Source organism: Varanus komodoensis, unplaced genomic scaffold, assembly GCF_004798865.1.
Source record: "Varanus komodoensis strain SLA01 unplaced genomic scaffold, ASM479886v1 scaffold7_1, whole genome shotgun sequence".
Taxonomy (NCBI): domain Eukaryota; kingdom Metazoa; phylum Chordata; class Lepidosauria; order Squamata; family Varanidae; genus Varanus; species Varanus komodoensis.
Genome location: NW_025336479.1, coordinates 10688887 through 10715627, shown reverse-complemented (window position 1 = coordinate 10715627; position 26741 = coordinate 10688887). Strand labels below are relative to the sequence as shown.

The 26741-nt window shown below is 39.7% G+C and overlaps 1 protein-coding gene across 4 annotated transcripts; it reads right to left on the bottom strand.

Annotated features, from left to right (window-relative positions):
- AKAP8 (A-kinase anchoring protein 8) lies at positions 1-26187 on the bottom strand. 4 transcript variants are annotated; one of them, XM_044453602.1, is made up of 15 exons: positions 26089-26139; positions 20817-21010; positions 20083-20121; positions 19246-19278; positions 17228-17516; positions 15960-16482; positions 15410-15554; positions 14663-14709; positions 12429-12456; positions 11139-11238; positions 7192-7333; positions 6919-7012; positions 6067-6197; positions 4402-4497; positions 1-1354 (listed from the first exon to the last, which is right to left on the bottom strand). In XM_044453602.1, the coding sequence occupies exons 5-15, from the start codon at positions 17395-17397 to the stop codon at positions 893-895; spliced, it is 1938 nt and encodes a 645-aa protein (XP_044309537.1). In that variant the 5' UTR covers positions 17398-17516; positions 19246-19278; positions 20083-20121; positions 20817-21010; positions 26089-26139; the 3' UTR covers positions 1-892. The 4 variants fall into 4 exon arrangements, 3 of the variants coding, with proteins under 3 accessions (XP_044309537.1, XP_044309535.1, XP_044309536.1); XR_006416941.1 differs by lacking the exon at positions 20817-21010 and adding an exon at positions 2816-3009 and having other exon boundaries at positions 1218-1354; positions 26089-26187; XM_044453600.1 differs by lacking the exon at positions 20817-21010 and having other exon boundaries at positions 26089-26187.
- Positions 26188-26741: the final 554 nt, after the last annotated feature.

The following is a 26741-nucleotide window of genomic DNA, read 5'->3' as shown; positions in this document are numbered from 1 at the left end:
TTTGCAGTTTCAGAAATTTATTCAAATGCTAAGATAAATGATTTTGTAGCTATTCAAAGTAAGAAATAGTATGTTCATACCACTTTAAAACATTATGCTATGAGCATCAATCATAACACTAACAAATGCATCCTTATTTTGCTGGCTTTTGTTCCTCTCTGCTGCTCCAAAGGCAGTACTCATCTATACTCTGAATGGTATTCCTGTAACTGTGATGTGGGGGAAGGGAGAAATTGGGACTTGAGATACCATAACTTTTCTCCTTTGAGCCTTGTCTCTTCACCAGCATAATATACAAATTGGAGTTTGCTATCCAGAAAATGTGAAATAGTACCCAGCAGAAGTGAGCCCAGTGTGACACAATCAACTTGGTATTTAAAAATAGTATAGTTGTGGGTCCTATTTTTCATGCAATACTGCAAACTGGATAAATGAACTTAACAGTCCTCATGGAAATGCGTTTCTCTAAGAACTTAAACTAGCAAACATTGTCACAGGTAAGGAAAAAAAACACACTTGACTTATCTATATCCCTCATGAACAAGAAGGTCAATTTAGTTTCCAAATGAAGTCGTATTTCTTCAGTACTAAAAACTGAACAGTAGATAGGAGCTGAAAGATCAACAATTTTGTTTTCAAATTGTGCTATTCATTCTAAAATACAATAACATATCAGTTTAGAGCTTGCTGAGCTCTCTAACCTAAGTTTAATAGACTTGCAGATTTCCATTTTCTACACAACAATAAAGCACAACACTGCTTTCATAACAGAATGATCAAATCTCTTCCTTTAAAATAAGAACAAAATTGGCAGCACTGAAGCAATGCACAGACATGTATGATTGGACAAGGGAGATTATACAAGTAAGCAGGACAAATCACCTTCACACATTCATTCATATGGTAATGCCTGTGGCAATTCTGGACTTGTTTCCACAACTGGTTCCTCCTTGGTATCATTGTTTTCAGCTGTTACCATTTCAGAGGATTTCTCTTCTCCTGCCTCCACATGCTGTTGTTCCTCCACTTGTTCTTCTGCTGCATTCTCTTCAGGATTTCCTTGAGGAAGGGTAGAGCATTTTTCTGTCATTCCTACTGCCTCTGTTCTCTCTTCTGCCTGTTGCTCCTCCTCCTCTACAGGTTCATCTTTAGAAAAACCTGCAGTAGAGCAGGCAATCTCATCTCCTTCTGGTTTAGAAGTTTCACTGACTTCAGTGGCTTCAACTTCATCCTCAGTATTCTCTTTCTGCTCTACAGTAGCACTTTCAGTAGCTGTTTCACAATCTGCCCCCTCTATGGCTTCAGATTCATCAACATCTTGGTCAATGTTTTCATCTGTAAATGGGTCGTCACCCTGATAAGGGAGGAAGCACATTATCAGCATTGCAGAATTACCTGAATCTCTTTTAGAAAGCCTGAGACCTAGAATGCAGAAGTTGCAATTGAGTGATTGAAAATTGAGCATCCCTCACTTCAAAGCCAAGCAGTACCAATTCCTCTATTGCCTCAAACTACTTAAGTAAACTGGTTATAGCTTCACTTCTTTACCTGCCAGCATCCTAAATCCTATGGCACTATCTGAAAGCTGGCAAAATCTGTGCCTCATAGAAGAAAATGGAACACATTTTTTGTTGCAGTATGTCCATTGTAGCTTCAGGGAGGGGAAATTCTACAATAGGAAAATGAAATAAATCTTGATCAAATGCAGTACCTGTGACCTAAGAAGACTGTTTATTTTTCACAACTTCCCTTTGAGCACTTAGGTTAGTGGCAGGAACTGCCACCTTCAGGAAATGCCCAGTTATCTCAGCAGCTAAGATGTATTCAGTTCTCTCACCACCCTATTGCAGTATTGGCAAAATCCAGATGTTGACAGACTGCTATAAACCAATGATGGGTACTCACACATTTTGGTGATTGCATTAACAAGACAACTTTATTTTAAAAAAATCTATATGGTAACTATCCTGGGAATTGTTTCTTCAGAAAATATTTTTATTCAGGCTGTGGACAAGGGCTTACTTACCACTGCCCACGATAGGGACAGTGATCTGTTTCAGCTCTGGCTGGGGTTTCTCTTCTCTCTTAAAGGCATCCATATGAAAACAGCAGACACACCAGTGCCGCTCTGCTGGCTCTCAAACTACCTGTTCTGTATGATGACTGTTTAAAGCTATTCCCCAACTCTTGGCTGCCTGCAGATCACTCAAGCATAACTGACCTTCAACAAACATAAGAATTCCTCGGGGAGAAATTTAGCCCATCATCTGATGAACTGCTAGTAATGATTTTTGAAATGTTCATGAGGCACAGGAGGTCCTCTTCCTATATCCATGGAGTCCCACCCACACACACCAGGCTGGATAGCTCAGTCAAGGATTTCTGTACCCGGAAACTTAGTATTTCTGTTTTATGACCCAGCTGGATCAAATTCAGACCAGACTAACTGCCTCCATGAAAGGTGATCCATGCAGATGAAAGACAAGTAGTGTCATCTTCTCTGGCTGAAAATCAGCCAATCAGCTTTATGTACTGATGTTCCGGCGTTTCAGAGAGCTCTAGGCTCTACACTGCGATTTGGATGTGTCCATTAATCGCTAGTAAAAAAAAGGGGGCGAATTCAAAGTCCCCAACTGGTGGAGACTGTCACAAGCTTCCTCAGGAAGGGCAAGGTGCCAGCATCCTTTTTGGGAGGAAGCTTCAGGCCAGTGTTCAAGAATCATATCTTGATGCCAACAGTCTCACCCTGCCTTCAGCCTTCCTTTCTTGGGGAAGGTGCTGAGAAGATTTTTTGATGGGGCAGCTCTGGCATTACCTGGAATCCTCAGATTTCCTTCACCCCTTTCAGCTTGGTTTTGCACCTGGGTATGGTACGGAGACTGTGCTGGGTGGGTCGAAGATCTCCTCCTGATGATGGACAAAGGTCAGGTGTCCATGCTGATTCTGTTAGACCTGTCGGCAGCCTTTGATACTGTTGATCATGAGGTGTTGCTGAGGCACCTGCGGACCCTAGCAGGGGTAGACGGAGTTGCGCTTGAGTGGATCCATTTTTTCCTCCGAGAGATCCCAGAGGGTGGCACTGGGCAACTGCTCATCTGCCCCAAGGGCTCTCTCATGTGAGCTACCGCAGGGTTCATTCTGTCACCCCTCTTGTTCAACGTGTATGAGAGGCCGCTAGGGGAAGACAGCCTCAGTATATAGGCCATCAGTGCCAACAACAGGCTGATATTCTCAGCTCAAAGTCTTTCACTGGACCCAGAGAGCGGAGTCTCAGTTTTGCTAGTGTCTGCCTAGCAGAGACTAGGTACTTGGCAGATGGTCAATGGAGAAGACCAAAGTGTTGCCAGAGGAGCAGGGGGACATATAAGAGGAGACGGTAGATGCAAGATCTGCTCTCCCATTAGGCATGTGAGCCCCAAAATGGTCCTGTTGAATCTTGGGTTGCTCCTGGATTCCCAGGGCACAGTAGCAGCCAAACTTGTTTCTTTTCATCTTCACCTGGTCAGATGGTTGCAATCTTTCCTCTCAGAAGCAGAACTCACCAATTACCCATGGCCATGTATCCTACATGAGCAAGCTCTTCATGGTCACACTGAAGTGTCCATACGACCTGAAAAGGCTGATCTAGGCTGGCATTGTTCCCGACATGGGCTTCTTACACCCCTACTTTTCAGTTCTCAACAGGGAAAAATCCTAGCTTGACCTACACAGCAACACCCAAGTATGTTGGCGGCCCTGACTCACCTCATGCACGCTAAAAGTTGTAGTCAGCTCAGCTGATATTAACCATCTCCCACAAGTAATATTTGGGCAAAACAACAGGGACTAACATTAAGTGCTGTGATACCAAAATGTTGTTCCCAGGTTGATTATAAACAAACAAACAGAACTGCCAACTTGCTAGGGAAATCAAAGCAGAGCCTACCTTTTCACTCAAGAGAAAGTCCACCCCATGCTGAGAGCAAAAGCACAATGCTTTATCCATTTAACAATCAGTTAAATTTCAAGCAATGCTTAAGGTTAGGACAATGCTCCACTCAACAGAGTATTTTATTGTACTGTTTCCAGAGAATAGTCTTGAGGACAATCACATTTCTTCTGCAAATATGTCAGATTCAGAGCTTTCCCCACTATATAAACAGCTACAGATTTCTTATATACAGTCTGCAAGCGTGAGTATTTAACCACCTGGATGAACTGCTCAAAGGTACACATGACTCTAGACTCAGACTATGCATAAGAAAGTGAAGCAATAACTTTGCTTCCCTCCATCTTAAGTGAAGGTCACATGCAGCACACTCAACACTATTAGTGCAATGCTCATTCAGGAACAAGCTGGAGCTCCTGCTCTCTTGCTCTGTGAAAAAATGGGATTCAGCAGCAAACACCCTGCTTACTTACCTTGAGGTACTTTTCTAGCATTTTCACTATGTGCTTGCTATTAAGGACACTTTTAGCTACATGGAAACTAGCCTTCTTGAAATGTTCAGCTGCCATCTGAAAAAAGTAGATATATAGGTCATTATGATGATTAAATACATAATAAAACATGGATCTGATGCAGAATGCTACATTCCTGACTACCTCTCTTCCTATCTCAAGGCATTATCCCAGTGCCAACTGGCGCTCATGGCCCTAAAAAAATGCGAATACTTAGGAGTAAAAGTAACCTATAAAAATCTCATCACAGACTTCTTGGTAAAGTTTTTGCCTGTGTGTCTTCAAATTACATGGGGGAGGGGGTGGATCCAGAGTTCTTTTGAGTTCTCTATTCAGAGGACACACCTACAAGAAAAAGAGGGGGGAGAAGAAGGCAATCTTTGATTATTACTGGTGCAACTACAAGTACCCCAAGGAATCCTCTGGAAGAATGGGAAGTTGCTGGTGGCAAAAATTAGGCAAAAATACCTTTCCTCCCTTCCTCCTGCAGAAGCCTCTGCTGGATCTCAGTATTTTCATTAATTAAAAGAGCTCTTCCATTCACAAAGGGCAATTCTAGGGCCAATGCATGATCATAAAAATGAAGAAGTGTTTACAGAAAATGAATCTAGAATAAAAACTGAAATATGCTTGCATGAAGCAATAGATTTTGTATGCTATCGAAGTGTATTCCACTATCAGTAAAAACAAAGCTGATACAGTGTTTTCTATAGTACTTGTTTATATAGTCAATTTTATTCATATAAATATTTCATAGAGGAAGCATCAATCCCTATTGCTTATGAACAAAGAAGAAACTCCCCCCATATATTATACTGGATCTCATTCTTCTTCAATGTGTCAACATTTCAGTTGTAATAACAAAGCAAGTTATACATGTGTCTCTGAAACATGAAAGTACAATTATTAAAGCATCCATGTTAAGTACTCGTGTTTTCTATCAAAGAAAAATGAGGAAAAATTCTTGGCACTTGCACAGGCAGAAAATCTTATATGGTGGCAGGAAACCTCTCAGAAAACACGAGGTATCAGAAAACAAGTATAGGAACTTTACTTATACCTCATATAAGTTATCTTATTTATGAAACATGGTATGGGTTTAGGTCTCAGACTGCTGATTCCCATAAACTACTGGCACTGATTAAAAGTTCAGTGCTCAAAGAAAACTGTTGAGTGGTACCTACCTTTAAAATGTCTGACTTTTCTGCCATGTTTATTTTTGGTGTGGATAAGAAGATGTAGAAACAATCCTACAAGTTGAGCTTCTCCATAATTGATAACCAGAAATCACACTTAATTGTTCTTTTTATACAATGAAATAACTCCTGGATTAAGTCAACTATTCTATCCCAGAGATGAGAGCATTTCTTAACAACCAAGTTCACAATTTCTTCATATATGAATACTTAACTATAAAGAGACAAATGCCAGACTGGATGTGGGGATACAGTATGCAGTATCAATCTAAGAATTAGTAAAGCTGCTGTCCTAAATATAATTTCTAAGAAGTAAGATCCACTGAAGTTTATGTGATTTATTTCTGAGTAAAAATGCAAAGGACTTCACTGTTAGATGGTCATTGTCTAGAATTATTTTCACCACCCAGAAGATACAAATATTACTTACCCTGCGGTTCCTGTTATGATCAATCGACCTCAGGTGTCTCTGAAGAAGATGCTGCTGTGCAGGAATTAGCATGTCACAAGCAATACAGTGAGCTGCTTCGATCTTTTTAAAAAAGTGTTCCTGACCAATTCCTGAAAAATACTAATGAGGATTAGATATTGTCCACAACAGTTGACATAAACAGTTCTAACTCCATTTTCCACTAATAGCCAAGAACGCCGGGAGTTAAGTTTCATATATAGAACCAAGTGGAACATAGTCAGATGTCCAGTCACAAGCAACTTAGCTAAAGGAAAGTTGCTAGAACAGTAGAAACCTGCAGTGCTATCCAACCCTGTTTCTTGTACAGCCTCAAGATGATTTATGAAAGTTCTAGTTTAAATAAATAACTAGAAGACCACACTCCTGGACCTGTGAAAATGGATGGAATGTCAATATGCAGTCCTATGAGTTCTTCAGAAATTTTTGAACTAGAAACTTCCAAGAAAACAGTCCTATAAAGATTATTAATCAAATGGAATGAACTTCTGTACAATGCCCTGAATTAATGAAAAGCGCAATACATCTATGCAAAATATACAAAGCAGCTGTTAAGAGATGCCTATATCTTACCCCATTCTGTCCAACCTCTGCTGTCCTTCTCAAACAGTAACACATTTTACCCCCTTCCTCCATGGTGCCTCTTTAGAGCTTCCTAAAAATAAACTATGATCACTTGCTTTTCTTGTGTCACAGACTACCCAAGTATTACACCTTTTGTGAAATTCAAGAATACTGTAGCACTGTGTACTCTTTATGGTGGTAACTGTGGAATCACTGATAGCCTTCTCCTTTTGATAATGTTCCACTTACCCTTGAAAGGGTCTGGCTTTGGTTTTGTGCCCTCTTTCTCAGTCAGTTCTTGTCGGCGCTTCCCAATCTTCTTATTTCTGTTTACAATATATTTCTGTGGAATGGCAGACAGAAAACCTCCAGTTATGCAAGTCACTAATAAAAGTCTGACAGGAGAATATACTGTTCGTACCACTTGTTACTCTTTAGGCAATAATAATCCCAATTATTGTACAGGAAGTTAACTTTGCCTAGTAGTTGTGCTGATTTTCATAAAATTTACAGATAACATACCTGCAGGAATTCTACAGTCTTGTCAGGGAGTTTGGTCCCAATGTAGCGCAAAACCTCTTTGTGAAATTTGCTTTGCAGATGCTTTTCCATTTCTTCATCATCAAAGCTTCGGAATTTACATACAGAGCAAGCAAACTGGATTCTGAAGGAAGACATTTAGATTGATTTTTATTACATTATTCCAAATCCACTGCTTATAATTTCAACTCTTCTACAAATATAAATAGCATTGGTTCAACTATTCTTACAAAGCCTAAGAAACCATCTTCCATTAACACAATGCCCTTGCCATTTCAAACCAGAAATGTACTGACTGCTATAATAAAATATACAGTTTGATGCATTCACAACTGTAGTCCTAATGTAGTTTCACCCAGAGATTAGTAAAAATTTCAAGATCACTTACTGCTGCTCTAGAAAAAAAGATATCACAGAGCCTATCGATATTTGGATATGGTGGTTGCACAACACCAGGTTGCACCAATTCTTACACTCTCACAACAGAACTTTGCCCATATCATATTTTTAAAAAACAGGCATAATCACAAAACACATCTGAACCTCCACTACATTTTCTTGCACAATTTATGGAAGATCCCCATTGTTCTTTCTGCACAGATAAAAATGGGGAAAATCTTGAAAATCGCTTTTCTCCCAATCCAAGAAATATCTAGAGAGATCACCATTTTCCTACTGCCAATAGAGATAGGAGGAAAAAGTAATGGAAAAACAGATGTCACTGGAGACTACTGATGTTCGGAAAAGCAGTCTCCTATAATCTCTAAATCTCAGCCAGCAGGCAAAATTTAAACCTTTCCATCTTTGCTCATGGAAATGTCTCTCCCTTTGGAGGAGGGGGGAAACTGTGTGTGTACACATCTGCTATAGGGAATACCGACTAGGATGTCCTCAACAATATTAAGTAAAGCCAGTTTTGGTTTAAGTCTATTTACCAAACTTTGGCTACCAGCAATTTAAAATACTGTTCTTAAAATCTATACATCTTTTCAATCATGAAGCTCCAAACCATTTGCATTGGGCGGCTTCAAGTGACATACTAAACCACACTGTGAATAAGCTACTCAGTGTGAATCTTTTTTATCTCCTTCTTCCCCCTTTGTCCTCCACCTGGTATGCCACTATCCTTCGTGGCAGAATCTCTCTTCTCTCCCCATTCCCCGCTCCAAAATCTACCCCTTTTCCTTTGCTGCTTTTCTTATAAGAGCCCTCAAATATATTTAATTGGGTTTCTCCTCCTTTTGGCCCCAGCTAAAAAAAAGTCTTCTCCATTTCTTTGTTTCAGTTGTTAAAAGAAACAGTGAATTGAGTGGGTCACCTACATGGAAATTGATGAAACTGCGTATTGGCTGATTTGAGCAATGTGGCCAACAACCAATTCAGTTACCTTTTCCAGGTTGGGTTGGATTTTTTCTCTTTTTTCTTTGTGGGGGCAGGGGAGAACAGTAATGGAACCACATCAGTTAAGTCCTCCCCACAAAAAGGCTGTGAAAAGGTGGAATGAATCATTATCTTGTATTTCTAGACTAGCAGATGACTTGGTGAGGCATTGGGAAGGTAGAACACACCAAGAACTGTCAGTACAACATTTAACTAGAGGATTGCACTATTAAGCAATAGATACTGTCTCCCTCCCCTTTTAAGTGTCTTAATTAATAACTCAGCAATTCGTCCTTAGCAACTGTCTGCAAATTGATCTGTTTGCCCTGTCAATTTCATTATATATGGGGGGGGGGACCCCCACCAGGAATTATCTTCTAGAGGGCAGGCCCCTTGTAGTTCAGGCTTCTCCTGTTAGGCGAGTGGTCTAGGAACCCATCTGCATAGGTGGACCCAGCTGGGTTGTTGCAAGAGGCTGTGTTCGGCTTCAGTGGGGTTTTTTTGGGAGACTCTTTCAACACCTTTGCCCATTTTGTGATGGCTGATTTACACGAACAACATGTGGCAGTGAAATTTTGTTCAGCTGAGTGTTCAGCAGTATTTGACCAGAAACTGCACGACTCTCGTGCCCTATCCTCCCTATTCACCCAATCGCACCCTGTGCAACTTTTGTTTTCCTGGATGGAAAAGTCCTCAAGGGGAAACGTTTTGCCAATGTGGAAAAGGTGAAACAAAAAACAGTAGAAGCACTAAAAGGCATCAACATCGACAAGTTCAAAACCTGCTTGAGCAATGGAAAAATGTCTCATAGGTGTATTGCATCAAATGGAGAGCACTTTGAAGGTGACTGCAGTCAGAACATGTAAAAATAAATACACATTTTTGTAATAAATTCAGGGGGGGTTTTGGGTTCCCCCTCATATTGCCTATTTCTTCTCTAGGCTTCTGTCCACAGTTGAAACATGCAAGAAAGCATGTACATAGTGGGAAACTATAAGAATGCACTTTGGAAAATAATATTTATGAATTATGAATATATTTGTTGTGGCAGATTTCTTTTTTTTAAAGATGATGAACTAGTGGAGGTTGTACCAAAGGTATGCTTTGGTATTGACAGAGTCTGTCACTGAAGAGCAGTAAGGACAAGAATACAAGGAGTGGCAGTGGTTTTTGCTTGCAAGCCAATCCCCAAAACTGATGATGAAACTGCTCTTCTGGGTTTGGACAACAGACAACCCATCATATATCAAACAATGCCTACAGCAAGTCATTGGTTGTCAGGGTAGCTCACCGTCAAAAAATAAGCCACTTGGGAGTGAGAAAGATGGCTTCTTCGGGTACACTTTTTCAAGAGCTGCTAGCTGGTCTCCAGAAGGATCAGAATCAGGAGGAGGAGGAAAAGAGGCATGGGGGAGGACTGGGGAATGTGTGCCATTCCCAGGCATTGAGATGAGAAAGTAGAGACACTTATCTCAAGGCCAGGCTCCCAAAAAGGGCAGGCAGTCTCTGGGAATAATAAAGATGTAGAGTTGGTAAGCAGGGACTCAGAGCACGGAAGTTTCTCAGACACACCTCCTCTCCCCATGACACATTGTCAGCAGAGCAGGGAGGTCCAAATAAGAGGAGGTGTACCCATTCTAAAAAGGCCCCTCACAAAGTGATGGGAGCCAGGCACACTCATAAGGGGAGTTCCTGAAAAAGAATGCTAGATTGGTTCAATGAACTGCTCTGTGCACACTCAAGAGATTCATTCCAGGTGTTTGTGCATCTGGAAAATGCTTTGGTCAATAAAGAATGCTTTGCAAGAAAAATCTATGACTCTGAATGTGAGAAGGGAGGAACCCTAGCTCACAACACTTGGCAGGAATCACTTTTGAGTATGGATGACATGACAAGTCACCATGGCTAGTACATTTAATGGGTTATTATTGATCTGATTCACATAAAACATCAACTCTAATGCAAGTCCACCTTCCCCAATGTGGCGCTCTCAGATGCTTTGTACTACAACTCACATAATCTATGTCCATTGACTATGCTGGCTGGGGCTGTCCCAGGTACAGCCCTATATATCCAGAGGATAATGTTCTGGGGAACCCTTAACAGCCCATTTTCAGTAGCTTATTTTCTGGGAAGAGACTTGAAGCCACTTAAATGTGTGTAAATGTCATAGCTGTCACATTCTTGGAATTGAGTTTCAGTGTCATTTTCAAGTTATTACTGTTTGAATATAAAAAATGCATCAACACTATTACGAAATGAAATTCTCCAAAGAAAGAGTAATTATTCTCTTTGAGTTCTAAAGCTCCTATTGCAGACAAAACTATAGTTTGGAGACAGTAGTACAATAAAGGCACAACCTAGGTAACTTAACAATCCTACAGACATGGGTCATTATCTACCATTTCTTTCCTGTTGTGTAGAGGTAGATATGATATGGAGCCTAAGAAATAGGAATCGTATCTATGAACCAGGAATGAAGTTAAAATAATCTTTTTAAATATCAAGTATTTTTATAGGCATAAACTGCTTGTAATCTGTTTAGTTACCTGTCCATAGCACGGTCACGCATTCGATCCCTTTGCCTCTGCTTCTCTTTTCTTTGTTTTGTTTCTTCATCATCATCATCACCACAGCCATCACCAGTAGCTATAGAAAGTCATGTTTAATGCAATTTTTAAGAGCCAATGTGCATTTATTTGCTTTAGGATGCCTTCACATGGAAGTATTTAACCTTCTGATCCTACCTTTTCTCTTTCTTTGACCTGCTTTACTCAGGGTCACTTACAGCTGTGATGTGAAGCCCACCAAAAAACACTCTGTCAGTGATGGAGGATATATGATGGAGGATATATCCAAGGGTAATTTAAAGGAAGAGACTTGCAGTATTCCTAAACCAGCATGCATTCATAATCTTGCCATCTCTCATGATACAAATTAATGTTAAAACTCATACAAGGAAAAAGCGCTACCTGAACTATGAGTAACAGTGCTTTTCAACAGCCTCTGTCTAGGAGCTGCAGTGATTAAATCAGCCCTCAAACAGTTCTAATATAGTGCAATGTAGCAAAGTTGGGCTGGGAGAATGGGAAGAGGAAAATCTAGGATCCATATCCCTGCACAGCTATGCAGTTCACTACATTGTCCTGGACAAGTTAGTCTTGCTAATGGATGACCGGAAGTGTACATTTCTCTAAGTACCTTAAAAAGAAATACAGGATAAGAATACAACAAATGGAAACAAAAACCAAAAAATCCCAACACTGTAGTCTCAAAAGAATACCAAATATTGTTTCAGCACAAACACAAACACACAGAGAAGAAATACTTCCAAGATATGCATGAAATACTTAGGTGATATTGAGCACCCTTTCCACTTTTTGCATGGCACTAGATAAAAACCCCAGGAAATACAGATTGATTAGTGGGAAATGATTAACGAGAATGACAAGAGATTCAGCTTAAGTGCAGAGTGATGGATATTGGATTATTTTCATGTTCAGACCCTTTTTGTGAGCTTCCAGAGCCTTTTGTCAGTTGCTCTTAACAGTCCAAATTAAAATAGTCAATTACCAGGGTCTGATGGAGAAAGGCAACTTTTGTGCCCTTACAAGGTACACACTATCTTATTTTCACTTAAGTAGCCTTCTGATAACAGTCATTAACATATTGTTCCACTCAGGCAAATACTCTGTCACTCATTAAGAACTTACATCCTAATGAAGAGGATACATGAATGTACACCAAAGAACTGATATTAACTTTTGATTTAAAGTTAATTTTAGGTTAAACCAAGTGAAGAAAGAGAATATAGACTCACAAAATGAGTTTTACCCTACCTTTTGGTTCACTACCTCCCTCATGCTCCTTTGAAAAAAGAAAGCAAAGAAAGCAAGCAAGCCATTAATACTACATCTAATTTCTGAAAACATGCTGTATTACAACATCAGCAATCCAACATATTCACTATTTTAGCTAATTAGTTCCAAAAATTCCAAACAGCAAAAGTTTTACTCAGACAATATTGGCATCTGACTGCAGTGGATCCTGTTGATTCACTTACAGCCTAAATGTATAAAATTATGTTTATTTAAGCAGGAGTGGTGAATTCCTATGTGGGTTCTCCATCAGGACTACCAACTTCTTCCCCAGACCTTGCCACCTTTCCTCACAGGGAAGGGCACTTAATTTTAACTAGCTACTAATTAGCTATTTCTAATTAGCTGATTGGGGATAAGAACTCTTCCCTAGTTGGAGTTGGGGTGGGGAAGGTCTGGGGAAAAGAAATTGCTTAAGTGAATCAGACATGCATACTTCTGGGCATGGTTCTACTTACTACTCAGCTTTGTACCACTTACTTACAAGTAGACATACTACTCATGTTTACTTCTGAGTAGGCATGCTACCCAAAAATGCTGATTCCTTCTGATTAGACAGGTAAATATCAGTATACCTCTGAATTTACTCAGGGTCAGTTTACCTCTGAATAAGCTTAAATCAGTAATAATCACCTGCACTTTGCATTTGACCCTGCTCACAGATGGAATGTGGCTCTCAAGAACTTTCTCATAATGGAATTTAGCCCTCAGTCCAAAAAAGGTTTCGCACTCTGACGAAAGGCAAATACCAAAACATCTTTAGCTCTTTAAAACCTTTCCTATATTTCCTCCCAACCAACACTGGAAAGTTGTTGCAAATCAAAAGTAAGATATGCAGTCCAAATTTCAAGGAATTGGAAAGCTTGGTCATAAGTTATTTTGGCAATCAAGATATTGATATCAGTAAGTTTCAGAATTCATATGCGCCTTTCTCAATCCCACTTTACAGTGTGTACAATATTTGGTTCCATTAGGAAAATACTGCATTAATGCTATTTCTGATTATCATTTTGTCACTTGGCTGAATGAGAAAGGAGCATGATATGACAATCCATCATGCACAGCTAATTACAATGGGTCTTTGTGTCACGTGAGTCTGGACCTCTTCCTGCAGGGTGGTTTATGTTTTGTGAACAAGGTACCCTGGCATCCCATGGCTTGTTCACAGGGGTGGCTTAGTGTTACATGCCAATCCACCACATTAGTTTAAATAAATGCATTACCACTTGGACAGTACAGTATGTTTCATGTGTATAGAATGTCACATAAATGCCTAAGACTTGAACTCTTGATTCACTAACCAAGTAATTTCTAGTTTGTCCCCATCATGGATTAGCTTTCAACTGCCAGACCATACAGACCTTAAAGACAGGACTGCAATATAAGAACACAGCAACTAGTTTATTTTTTGTGGTGTTAACACTGATAATTTCTTTTCAGTTTTCACTATATTGGAGTTCTTATGAATTAAATGCATTGGAAACAATACTAGAAGAATATCATGGTTTAAGAAAAGAGTTCTGTCTAATGCAACACAAGCCAAGCCAACAAGAATTCCCCTTGCTCTGCTTTGTCTATACACCCAAAATCTTCTCTTGAAGATTCCCCCAATTATTTTTATCCTAGTAAAATAAAACAATTTTTCTAACCCTGGGTTACTGTGAATGTACAAGGAGTAAACAGAACTGTTTCTTGCCTTCTGATCAATCCTACTTGATTGGGTAGAACTAAACATCCCAGGTACATCCCATACCTGGACTGCTAATTGCCACATTGGAACCAAGTATTTTGGGTTGTTTGGGAAAGGAAAGCTAGAATTGTAACCCATAGATTGTTCTTGGGTTACAAATCTCAGTTGTCTTTCCCTGAACAATGCACAATTTCCAGGGTTCTGATATTAGGTTTCTTAGCTCAGCAGCAGGGCAGGAAGCAGAACCACTTTCACTCCCACTCATTCACAACTATCCATGATGTAAACATGGATACAAGATGTAGGTAGTTGTGAGCTCTGAACCAGATCACTGGTCCCATTTTTTTTAATGTAAAGCCTCAAAGACAAGACAGAAAGGAATTAAATTATTATATGAGCTATTTTCACTCTAAGATAAAGCCACTTCAATTTAGTCACCAATGAACCAGAAGGCACACTGGATAAAAAATAGATTAACACAAAGGTGTTGGGAAAAGTTACTTACACCTTTATCTCCATCATCCCCCGATTTGTCCTCTCCTTCGCCATCATCTGTGAAATTCACAAGACATCTTTCAGCTACTGTGGAAAACTACTTTCCTTTGTTGCAGACTAAAACAACTGTGATGTTCTATCATAGTACTACCTTCAGAAAGAAACAGCATTGAAATCAAGAGATTGTTATATAGCAGGGCTGGAGAAAAATTGTGAAGGAAGATGAAGGGGTTTATATATATTGAAGAAAGGATAAATGAGTAATGGTTCAGAAAAACTAGACTGCGGATTGAAAAAAGCAAAGCAGGTATATAAAATGAAATTTTTGAGGAGAAACAGTGAAGGAGAAAAAGCACTGAAGCTCACAAATACATAAAGAACTTCTTGAGGCACCAGAGAAGGCAGTCAAAGAACAACTGAGGGCACAGGTAGGAACTCTTCCTATCTATACTGGTCACCAAGTGGGAGACGGATTCCTGTCAAAGCTATGATGCAGGCAAGAGACCATACTAATGATGCCCAGAGACCACAAAGAAGAACTGAAGGTTACTTGCTTGAATATCATCTCCATCTTACCATGTGGATTCAGGATACAAATTTCTTTGGTAACTGACAGGGTTACAAAGCACTGCATTTTACTCCAGCACTTTAGTGGAAGTCAGTTTATTGAAAAACAAATATACTGGGTTCCTTGCAAAGGAGAAAACAGCCTATTAGGATTCCTGCTTAACTCCTCAGAATAAAAGAAAACCTTTACCATTGTCAGAGTCATCCCTTTCACTTTCTGTCTTTGCTTGTTTGCTGTCTGGTTCTTCTCCACTCTGGGACTGTTTCCGCTTGCGAAATCCACCTTCATTATCTGAACGCCCACCTAGACGACCACGGAAAGCTCTCCTCTTTGGCTAGAAACACAAATGGAAAAAGATATGCTTGACCAGTTTATCAGGAGCAGGATCCTTCACCACAGGATGTTTCAAAGTTTCCTGATATGAATGCACTCTTTAACAAAACCCTGATTGACACTTATCTCCTTAAGTGAAGGATATAGCCTAATAACATGCATGTTCCTCTCCTTACAAATAAGCATTCTTTCATGCAGTGAGTCTCAGTCTCAATGAAACACTTGACACTGTCCCGTCAAGTTAATTTTTCAGTTATTATAACAAAAGCTAAAATATGCTGCTTTTCATTTAACAATAACCTACATAAAAAGATTGGGGCATCTTTTCTCTCTTAATAATCTGATTTACAAAGAGCAACTGCTAATATAGCTGTAACAGTTCCCAGTGTTAGCATGCTAAACTTACTCTGCCACGTGATCTGTTGAAGCCATAAGGCATGTTCCCAGGAAACCTTCCAGTTCCCATTCCCTGCATTCCCATCATGCCATAATCATAATCTTCATAGTTGCCATAGTCTCTGTAGTCACCATAGTCGCCATAGTCGCCATAATCTCTATACTCGGGCATGAGTGCTTGGGAAAAGAGTGATGGAAGCCTGTTAGGCCCAGGCCCCCCCATATTCCTCCCACCCATGTAATTCATCTCATTCCATCGTGTAGATAGCCGTTCTGTACTTGATGGCATGAAGCGGTCGCGACTGAAAGTGTTAGGACGCCCTCGATTCTGGACTCTCCCTCTAACAAAGCCATAGTTGTTTCCTCTGTTACGGGGTTGATCTCTGCGGTTACCAGCAGCATCATAGTGACTTCCAAATGAATCATTCCGATCAGATCCAACTTCGTTATATTCATAGTTAGTTCTGTACAGGTCACGCTCAGGCACTGAGGCGCGTGAATCATAGGACTCAAAAGACTCAAATCTGAAAGAGCTGCATCACAAGCAAAGAATCCAGTCAGTAGTTAGAGAGCTTAATTAGTAGCCTGAAAAGAGACTTGACAGAGCTTATTTATATCCCAGAGCTTATCTCAAACAGCCAATAGGTTTTGAAAAGTGGAGTACATATTTGCATGCTTAAGATCCCTTAGCATCTCCAGTTAAAAGGATTTCAAGCAGCAGAGCTGGGAATGACCCCTGCCCAAGAGTCTGGGACAATATGGCAGATTGATAACACTTGGCTAAACAGAGTAATGGCATGATTCTGTTTAAGATCATACTTTCAGTGATAGTTTCATATATTCAGTGTATTGGAAATTAGAAGCAATATACCCTTCAAGAAAAGAAGGAAATCTTTAAGAAATCTGTTATAAAGCTTTCCTTCCTAAGCTGCCAAATGAAAGGAATATTTAAATTCTGAATGCCATCTTCTATGAGAATTCAGGTAGCAAAGATAAGACTGGCTGGTTCAGATGAAAAGGCTATATTACTTAATATATAAAGAAAAGCACAAATATGAGATCCTTGTCTTAAAGTATCATTATAACAGTGTATCTTATTATGCATGAATAAAAAGCCATTTGAAACTTTACTAATATACATTCCAGTGAATCAAGATGACTATTTTGAGCTATTCGGTATATACAAAAAATGCATACTATCCTATCAGTTCGAGCATTTTAAGAATTCACGTTCAAATGAAATCTAAAATGGATTGTAGACAAAGAAACTGAAATCACCTTCCCTGATCTTCCATGCTTTCCCCAGCACCGCCACTGCTTTCCTTTGACAGCATATCCAGACGCTGGTTTATTTTTGCTATAATTGAGTCGGAGTTTTCTGTGCCCACTGCTCCAGTATTGTAATTGACAACTGGCATACTAGTGCCCATATCAGTACTCATTGACATGTTGGTAGTTTTTGAAGTGTCCCAAGTGGTTGCGGCAACAGCAGAAGCATCATAGTTGTAAGCAGGGGCTGTAGCAGAATTGCCAGTTTGAGCACCATAATAATCATAGCCTTCATATCCTGGGAAAAAGGGCAAGTAACATTATCAACAAATCTGTCCAAGGTCTTGAGTTTTCACATTTCCACCAGATGAAAAACATCTCCAAATTAAAAAAAGAAATACAAAGCTGCTAAACAGTGTCAGACATAAATCTTTCTTATGCTCCCACTGTCCACTTCTATAAAAATTAGTTGAGGGTTACTGTTTCAATAATGTGCCTGCTCTAATAATATTGAAATAAGCGATTAACATTTTTGGTTCTTTAATTATGATTGTGTTTTTCCTCCATAAAAGCCCATTTAACCCACCTCAGTTCCTTGAAATATGGGCACAATATAAATTATTTTTTAAAAAGTACTATGTCACACATTTTATAGTATACTACAAGAGTGCCCATGCAAAAAAATGTTAATAATGCTAGGGAAAGTTGAAGGCAGAAGGAGGAGGGGGGGAATGAGCTATAAGGTAGAAAGATTCTATAAAGGAGCCCACAGCATTGAAGCTACAGTACGGCCAACAAGGACAGGCCATTTTGGAGGATATTCATTCACTGGGTTGCCATAAGCTGGGAATGGTTCAATGGCACCTAACAACCAAAACATACCTCTGGAGCGCATGCTGTACCCAAGTCTGTGGTTGAGAGGTCTGTTAGTTCAAGATTAATAGAAGCAGTTTTCCTTTTGTGCAGTAAAACCTTAAAGTCCTCTTATGAAGATGAAAGTATGTCTTCTCGATAGACTATGATTTTGGTTTCCCCAGGAAAGCTATAGGTCACCTCTTCGCTCTTTAACCCAGTTCTCTGCCGATTCCATCTGCCACTCATTCAGGCTTTTATACCCCCCTTTCCTTTGCTTTTGCCTCCAGCTTTCTCCTTCTCTCACTTTGTAACATTTTGCTTCATGTCCCTCTTGAATGTTGCTTTATCTGTCCCCTTTTCAACTCAATTACAACAATATGAAAACCTTGGATTTCAGTTGATTTCTGTGAGCAGTTCTTACTTCTATTGCTGGCAATATTTAAAAACAGCTATTTAATATGAACCTTAAGTGACCTATCTATACAAAGATAGTTCTCTTTGGGGGTTTTTAAATCTTTATGGGGCTTTTTAATTATGTGACTCTTCCTCCTCTTTTCTCATCTGTTCCTCCAATTCCTTGGAGAGAGGAAAAGAAAAATGAGGGAGAAAATGGTGAGAAAGAGAAAAAAAGAAAGAGGAACAGAGGAACAGATAGAAAGACAACCATCTACCTTCCATTCTCTTCTTTACCCATTCTGATTTTCTTGTCCTTTTTTACTAGTTTTTCTTGCTCACCTATCAGTTCATCAGTGGCATTTTGAACCTCTTAGGTAGCCATGGTCATGCTACCTCTTCCACAAACACTTCCATTCTACTGGTTTTCTTTTCCAACTAACTCAACTTTCTGCAACTACTGAACATGTAGACTTTTTGGAAGAAGGATTACTCCTCTAGGTTTTATTACTGGAGGTTAGGTTTATATTTCTGCAAATCTCTGGGTTACTCCACTTTTCTCTTTTGCTATCCAGTGACTCCATTTGGCTACAAAATTGTTGACACTCTGGAACCTAGTTCAGCATTAGAAGGGGCAATATAAATTCAGCTACTAGTTTATTTAGAAAGCCCCTGCAATTTCAGGTTAATTTGACAAAACCTAGTACAGTGTTCAACATTGTATTTTTGCACTGAAAAGTAAAATTTCAAATGAGGCAAGAATACCTCAAAATACATACCTTGCCAACTTGCAGGATCTGTGGCATAAGCGCCTTTGTAGAACACAAGGAGACAAAAGGTTTTTTACATTAAATATATCTATCATGGTATTGTTAATACAGCCAAGAAAACTAAGGTTATTTCTCTTTATTTTCACAAGCAAGTACTTCAATATAAGCAAGTTATATCATTTATACTTGCCTTTTCTGTAGTTACCACCTGAGGATTGTCATATAAGTTCTTTCAAAGCAATATAGTGGGCTGTTCTGCATGTCACAGTAAGTCAGAATTCTTGAGATTTCTACATTACTGGTTAAAATTCTTAGCTTATGATTCTGGCTTGTTAGGAGAAGAGTAAGCCAGAAATTCTTTTTCATATTAATGCTAAAGTAACCACAGACAGTTTCCCTGATTTGTTTAGCCTCTCTTGCTGCCAGGAGGAGCTGAGCAAGAGCAACATGTATCAGCACAACTTGTTCATTCATGGTAAGCCAGAGTTCATGCAACACGAAACCAGACCAATAAAAGATCAGAATTACAGTGATATAAGTGCCATTATCAAGATACCCAGTTTAGTTTTATACAAGTCAGAACTATGCTTTATTTATACTTGACATATACAAATTCATTAATACGGGATGCTCTATATAACTACATACTCATTTCTAAAAGTCCCGAAGACCATTATTGTACTCTATTTTTTTCCAGAACTTAAACTTAACCGCAATTCAATGCACTTTTGGAATACCATTATTCATGTTCCAGATTTATGTTTCCTTGTATTGTACCAACACTCTTTAAGAGTATTAGCCCCACTTATTTTTTAAACCTTGTCAGCAAGTCGGACCACACCTTACCTTGAGTATTGCTGGTATCAGTACCCCAAGAGCCATAACCTGTTAAAATAATATTTAATAGCTCATTAACGCAAGTAAAATCTCTGCAGCTTATTTCTATTCATTTCTCTAGTCCTGCTCTGTATCTCTCTCTCTCTCAATACAAAAGTTATTGGATTTTTACCTAAGCTACAGCTGTTTTATAACTTCTTTAGCCATTTAGAAGTTTGTCTCCTACATGGTCTCTGTCCTCCTAACAGGTTCCAACACTACAGAAAGCATGAGCTTAAAAGTTTGTTACTGATGAGTCAGCACAGAATTATCAGGCCAACAGTTATAACTTCCCACAGGCCCAGGAATTCTAAGATATTTTGTTCAGCCTTTCAGAGTTACACTGCTTCTGAGGTCCTTGCTACTCACAAACAATAGAGCTAGTTTGAATGCTATGTAACACAAAATAAAGGAGAATCATAAGTGGGATTTACAATCTCAACAGCATAGAAATCCATTTAAAAAGCAGTTTGTTTACTTTTGTAATATGTTTAGAGGAAAAGACCCATTCTGCAGACTAGTTACATCTTCCAGATAATGTTATCTCATTCCTAGAATGTTATAAACACATCTGATATAGCATGATATAGCATATAACACATCTGGTATAGCCTAGGTGAACTGACTGTATCCCTTTAAAAGTCTGATCTTATATACTCTACTTTTCAACAGATTTTTCATTAGTGATTGTACCAGCAATTTACCTGGTTTACCTGGAAGCAAGTCCCACTGAATTCAGCAAAGCTTATTCCTAGATTTGTGTGCATATGATTGCAATCTCAAATAGTCTGTACAACTGGACTCCTGAATCTTTGACTTCTTGAATCACCAATGTCTTTAAACTTTCCTGTGCATTTTCTGTAGAGCAAGGGTAGGCCACAGGTGGCTCCTAAACACCCTATCCCAAAAAAAGTTTACAAAAGAAATGGCATCTGTAATTGCTACAAAGTGAACCAATGGCCAAATTTAGATTGCTTACATTCTGTAGTGCTCTGGCAAGACAGTTACAGAGAGTAAAAAATTTGGACCTTCCAAAACTGTTCGCCCTTGCTAAAGGGCACAAACTTTTGTGGATGAAAAAAACATCACATCCAAGAGCTGAGATGGCAGTTTTCCATGCATGAAGTAAAAAATCAAAGACAGTAAATCAGGAAGTGGAAGGTGGCCCACTAAGAGACTTAACACTACTAAAATAAAAACATATGTGATTGATAAAAAAACCCTGAGTGAACTGACCATTTTCACAGGCTACCTGAAATCACAGGTAAAAGTATGACTCATTTCTAATGCTACGCAAAAGCAATTTTAACAAAAATCAGCTAGTATATTCTGCAGTCAAATTGAAGCCATCAGGATTATTCAGTAATGCCTCACATGGATCCAAACTGATATTACTGGAATATTATAACCAAGAGTAAAAAAGCTCTGGTCTTATTTTAAATAGACCATGAAGAATATCTACATGGGATTCTCCATGCACTCAGCAGGCATACCGTATTTATACAATCAGTTTTATTCAGCCTTGCTGATATCACACTATTTATGGAATAACCTCCCCACTGCAGCCCCTCTGGTGCCAAATCTGCCATCTTTTCAGCACCAGGTTAAGATGGCCCTCTTTTCTGAGGCTTTTAAGTACTTATTCAGCCACCCAGGGACTTGAGGAGGATTATCAGGTGTTATAGAGCCATTGTTTTTATTTGTTTGTATCATCTGTTTTAGCGGCTTTAAACTTTTTATTTTATTGACTATGTAAACCTCTCTGACAGCTTCAGCTATGGGGCAGTATAAAAATGTAATAAATAATAAATTTGTCATGAATTTCCCATAGATTAAGCAATAACAAATGTAGTGTTATTTTAAAACAGTCTTTTAAAAGTCCATAGTGATATCACAATATTCAACAGATATGTGGATATTGTGCATATCAGCCCATAAATAATTGTTTATTCCTAGATCTCCCAACTCATGCAGTTTTACAATAATCTCATTTTATATTCATCTGGAAAATATTACATAGCAAAGCTGATGCCCCACTGTTAACCAACTTCCCATTACACAAGTATGTTTTCCAAAGTGTTAAAGAACTAAACTTGCCTGTGTTGTTGCCTCACCTGAAAATACAGGAACCACACCAGTGCCTAATTATGATTTAGGCTATTTCAAACATTACAGAGATAAAGTCATGTTTGGGAACAAGTGTGTTTATGATTAGAAGCTGGTTGTGCCAGGGGTCTTGACTGAGAATTTAAACCCTATGTACATTCAGCCTGTTCTCACTCTCTAGTGCCTGAACATAAGAGGCCAGGTTGGGGCCAGGAAATGGAATGTGAGGAAAGCTATACTTATCTGAAAGAATAACAAGTTTTAAACATCCAGTTTATTGTATTGTATTCATTTGCATTCAATTACAATTGAATAAAATAAAATACAATTACCTGGCAAGGGTACAGGATGCACAAGTTTTAGGGTTTTGAAAGATAATTCTGCTATTTAATTCATGCAAAGTGTCCAGCTTCTAAAAATTCATTATTTAATACAATAGGTCGCATAAACAAATGGATACAATATCAATAAACTAAGCAATTCAGAAGTTGCAATTTACTTCTCTCCAAAAACTATAGCCCTTTTCTTGTGTTTCATCAACACTGTGGAGTTTAATTTATTTATTTATTTATTTAAAGCTTTTATAGACCATCCCATTACTAGTGTCTGTGGACGGTTTACAACAAACACAGATAAAACTGGCACAGCAATTCACAATTAAATCACAATTAAACATTGAAATAACAGAATAAAAAGGGTTTTGCCTGTTACTGAAAAGAAAAAAGCACTGGTGACAGGTTTACCTCTCTGGGGAGCATATTCCACAATCATCACTGCAGAGAAGGCCCTCATCCGAGTAATCACCTTCCTAACCTCTTTCAAGGAGGGCTCCCGAAGGAGGACTTCTGCCTCAGTGCTCAAAAGGCGGGAGGGAGAAGGAGGGAGGGCAGTGGGGCGAGTCTAGCCCCAACCTAGCTAAAGAGGCTACCTGAAAATGAGACCAGGCTCTAAGTACACAGGTTCTGAATTCTCAAGGAAGAAACATAGTGCAATCAACTGTATGAATATAGAGCCCATCCTTTCATTCTGCTAAGTGTACCAGGACTGGGGGTAGAGTTAACCTACACAGTCTTGCAACCACTCCATACACTGTTTGAGTATGTGACCAAATCAGAAGAGAGTTTACACTAAATGTATCTAGTAATGATCTCTAAGCACGATATGTTTAGGCTTAAAATACAGAAGGGGACACACACTTTGAAGCTTTGAATTACTTTGAATCTAATGTTTAAATCAAGTTATATACTTTACTGATAAAAATCTCTGAAATATTAAAATATTAAAATAAATGAAAGATCTTAAATATATGTCTTGGTCACTAGTAAAAGTTCTAGGAGTCATTTGAAAAATAAAACCATACTATTTAAATACTTATAAAAGCTATCAGCTGATAAAACTATCAAAATAAAACACATTTTAGCATTGGAAAGTCTTGGTCTCTAAAAAATATTGCTATCTATAAAGAATTAAAATTAATAGGTCTGGGAAAAAAGTTTTCATGTGGCACCAAAAGACCAGAAGTTATTTTCAAATAATCCTTTTGAGGAGGACATTACTCTAAAAATGCCCTCTCCCAAATAACTACCTGCCTCACCTCACCAAAACCCAACTCAGACCACCTATTCAGGAGGACAAAGTGGTCAAGTGTATTTAAAGGTGCTGAGAGGTCCAGGAGAAGCAACAGGGTTGCAGTTTCTAGTCCACCTCTGCAAAACAGAGGCAAGGCAAGGAAAACACTCTCAGTTGCAAAAACACTAAACCAGGCCTAAAACCCCATCAGTATGTGCCTAAACAATCAGTTTCTTGAGAGAATAATTGGAGGTGGCACCTTGCCCCAAAGGAAATGTTAGTAATCAGCCTGCAGTTGCTCACATTTTCCAGATCTAAAAGGTTTTCTTCAGGAGTGGACTTATATAGCCTCTTTTATCAAAGCTGGTAGCACTTTCAAGAAAGGAAAGGCACAAATGCACCTCCTTTCCCTATTTAATGTAATAATTCAAGGTAAGGAAGAAAGAGCAGTAAAGTGTGAATTAATAAAAAATATAGCACCCTGGGACCCCTGTGCGGTTACATGCTACAATACCATGTAGCAAAACCCCACTAATTACACTTCATGCAAAGGTAATATGTGACAAAGAAATGGAAAGTAACAAGTGACAATAGCCACTTTTTAACATGACATCCCAAAACCTTTTCCATCACCATCAAACCAAGTATTTTATCACCTTAAACATGAACAGGTATAAACCCATTTCCTCAGAGGGAGCTAGGCTGACATTCATCAGATAGGTGGCACAATCCTATGCATGTTTAGATATAAAGAAATCCAATACTGGGGGGGATGCTTGGAATTGTACAATTTTTGTCTAAATACATATAAAATTGCATCTTAAAGCAGTCAAACAGAACCACATCTGACACACATGACAGCAAGGAACAACTAAACATGTGCAGTGTAATAGAAAATGCCACCACTGCTGTTCTTGTTACAATCTGTTCTGTGCAATCCTGTAGTTCAGAATCAGAATGCTTTTGAGAGCAAAACTGGGGACTGAATTAAAGAACATTAATATTGGTGGAAGATTTGGGAGAGATAAAAGGCAGTACTTCTTCACATTGCATAAACTATGGAATTTGCTGCCATGAGAAGTGGTAATGGATGACTTTAGAATGGGATTGGTCAGATTCATAAGCGAGGCAGCTAAGTGTAACTACTAGTCTTGCTGGCTACATGCTATCTCCTTTACCAGAAGTAGCATATCTGCATACATCAAGTGCTAAGAAGCTTGGACAAGAGGAGGTCTTGCACCCATCCTACTTGAGGGATCCTGTTGGTAACCGATTTGCCACCGTGTACAGGGTGCTGGCCAAGATGGACCTTGGATCTGATCCAGCATGGTTTTTCCTAAGTCTACCTTGGATACACTGAATCTTCATTAAAACAAAGAGATGGTGCTGCTAAAGTGAAACTGCTTTCAATTAGAAAAGAATTACCATTCATAAAGAAAACCCAAGGAATAGTGCTAGAATTACCCTTCCTATAGACCTAAAAATTAAAAGCAACACACCAAACACGCATTCATCTTAAAAAAGACAAGAAATTAGCGTTGCCATGTTCCCCCCTTTGTATGTTATCAGTCACTGCTACTTCCTTTCTTCTTCTTGCAAGCAACCTAAAATTGTTCTCCTTTCCATTTTAGCCGTACACACTTATTTGCAATCCTATTTTTTATATGAATGCATATTTTACGTCCTCATCTGTATGCCGGAAAAAGTTTCCTTACAAGAATGCCTGTTCCAATAGCGTCAGAGACGCAGGAGTCTCACAGCGGGGGTGGAGGGGAGAGCGAAGGGTTGCCAACCCAGCAGATGCGGAAAGAACTCTCGGTAACCAAGGATTACACTAGAGTCAACAGGACGCAGTTAGCGTACGGGAGGTACGATAAAGTCAGCCTGGACGCTGGCTGCAAAGCACAACCGGTGCAAGAAGACGGGTACGTCCCGTAGCGGACTGGGGATGGGACGGGGCAAGGGGACTCGCTCACAAGGAAGATACAGACTACCCCGGCGCCATTTTGTGGCGTCTTTGGAAATAGGCCCTAGTCCCGCCTTCCCTACAGAAACGAGAAATTAAGCACTCCGCCCCAATTGCCAACCATCTCTCCATTCACCAGGCGAAATTCTATGAGGGACAGGCTCGGTATCCAATCACCGGCAACACTGCCTCAGCGAGAATGAAGACAGTGGGCCAAGGCTCCGCGGCCGCGTAAACCGCGGCCGCACGAAGATAGCAACTCTGCCTGGCACGACGCCTTTCCCGCGTTTTCCGGGGTTCCCACTTCGCCCGGTGCCTCCAGAACCGACACTCACCGTAGCCCTGATCCATGGCCTCCCTCGCCGCCACTCGCCACCACGCTCAGCAGCCTATGCGCTGACTGCGCGAGCGTCATAAGCCGCCGCGAATTGGCTATTGCAGCCGACCCCGAGCGGCTATTGGCCGCCGTGCCAAAGCCCCGCCCAATTCCCACAAACGACTTCTTTTCCCGCCTCCCCTTTCTAAATCGGCGGTTGTGGGTGTTACGTGACGACTTTGCGATGGGGCTGAGAAGCGGGGCTGCTTGTCCCGCTGGGTTGATGTGCGGTTACTGTTTCGGTGGGGAGAGTCCTCCAGGGAGGAGAGGGGCAAGGACAGTAGGAATAAATTGAGAAGTAACGGCCGAGCAAGCTGCGCTCGCTCTGGTTGCGACACTAAGCTGTAAAAATCAGAGCTTCTGCACCTTGAAACGCATGTGGCAGCTGGACGAATGCAGTCTTCGCCTGCGGAAGTCACAAGGGTCTGCTTTGAAAATCTCGCGTACTTTCTCGCGGTCTTCCGCCCGCAAAAACACAGTTCAAAGTGTGTGTGTGTGTGGGGGGGGGGGGTGAGGTCCGACCCCTGCACTGTTGCAAGTTGTTTGACCTGCTGCACTTTTTCCTGCCACGGAAATACAATAGTCGACTCTTCTATGTGTTATTCGGTTTTT

What these genes read in the sequence shown, in the direction of transcription:
- AKAP8 (XM_044453600.1), bottom strand. An exon ending in ATCATAACAGGAACCGCAGG is followed by an intron (nt 4,498 to 6,066) that starts GTAAGTAATATT and finishes TACTTTTTTCAG; the next exon opens with ATGGCAGCTGAACATTTCAA. An exon ending in TGCTAGAAAAGTACCTCAAG is followed by an intron (nt 1,355 to 4,401) that starts GTAAGTAAGCAG and finishes CTCCCTTATCAG; the next exon opens with GGTGACGACCCATTTACAGA.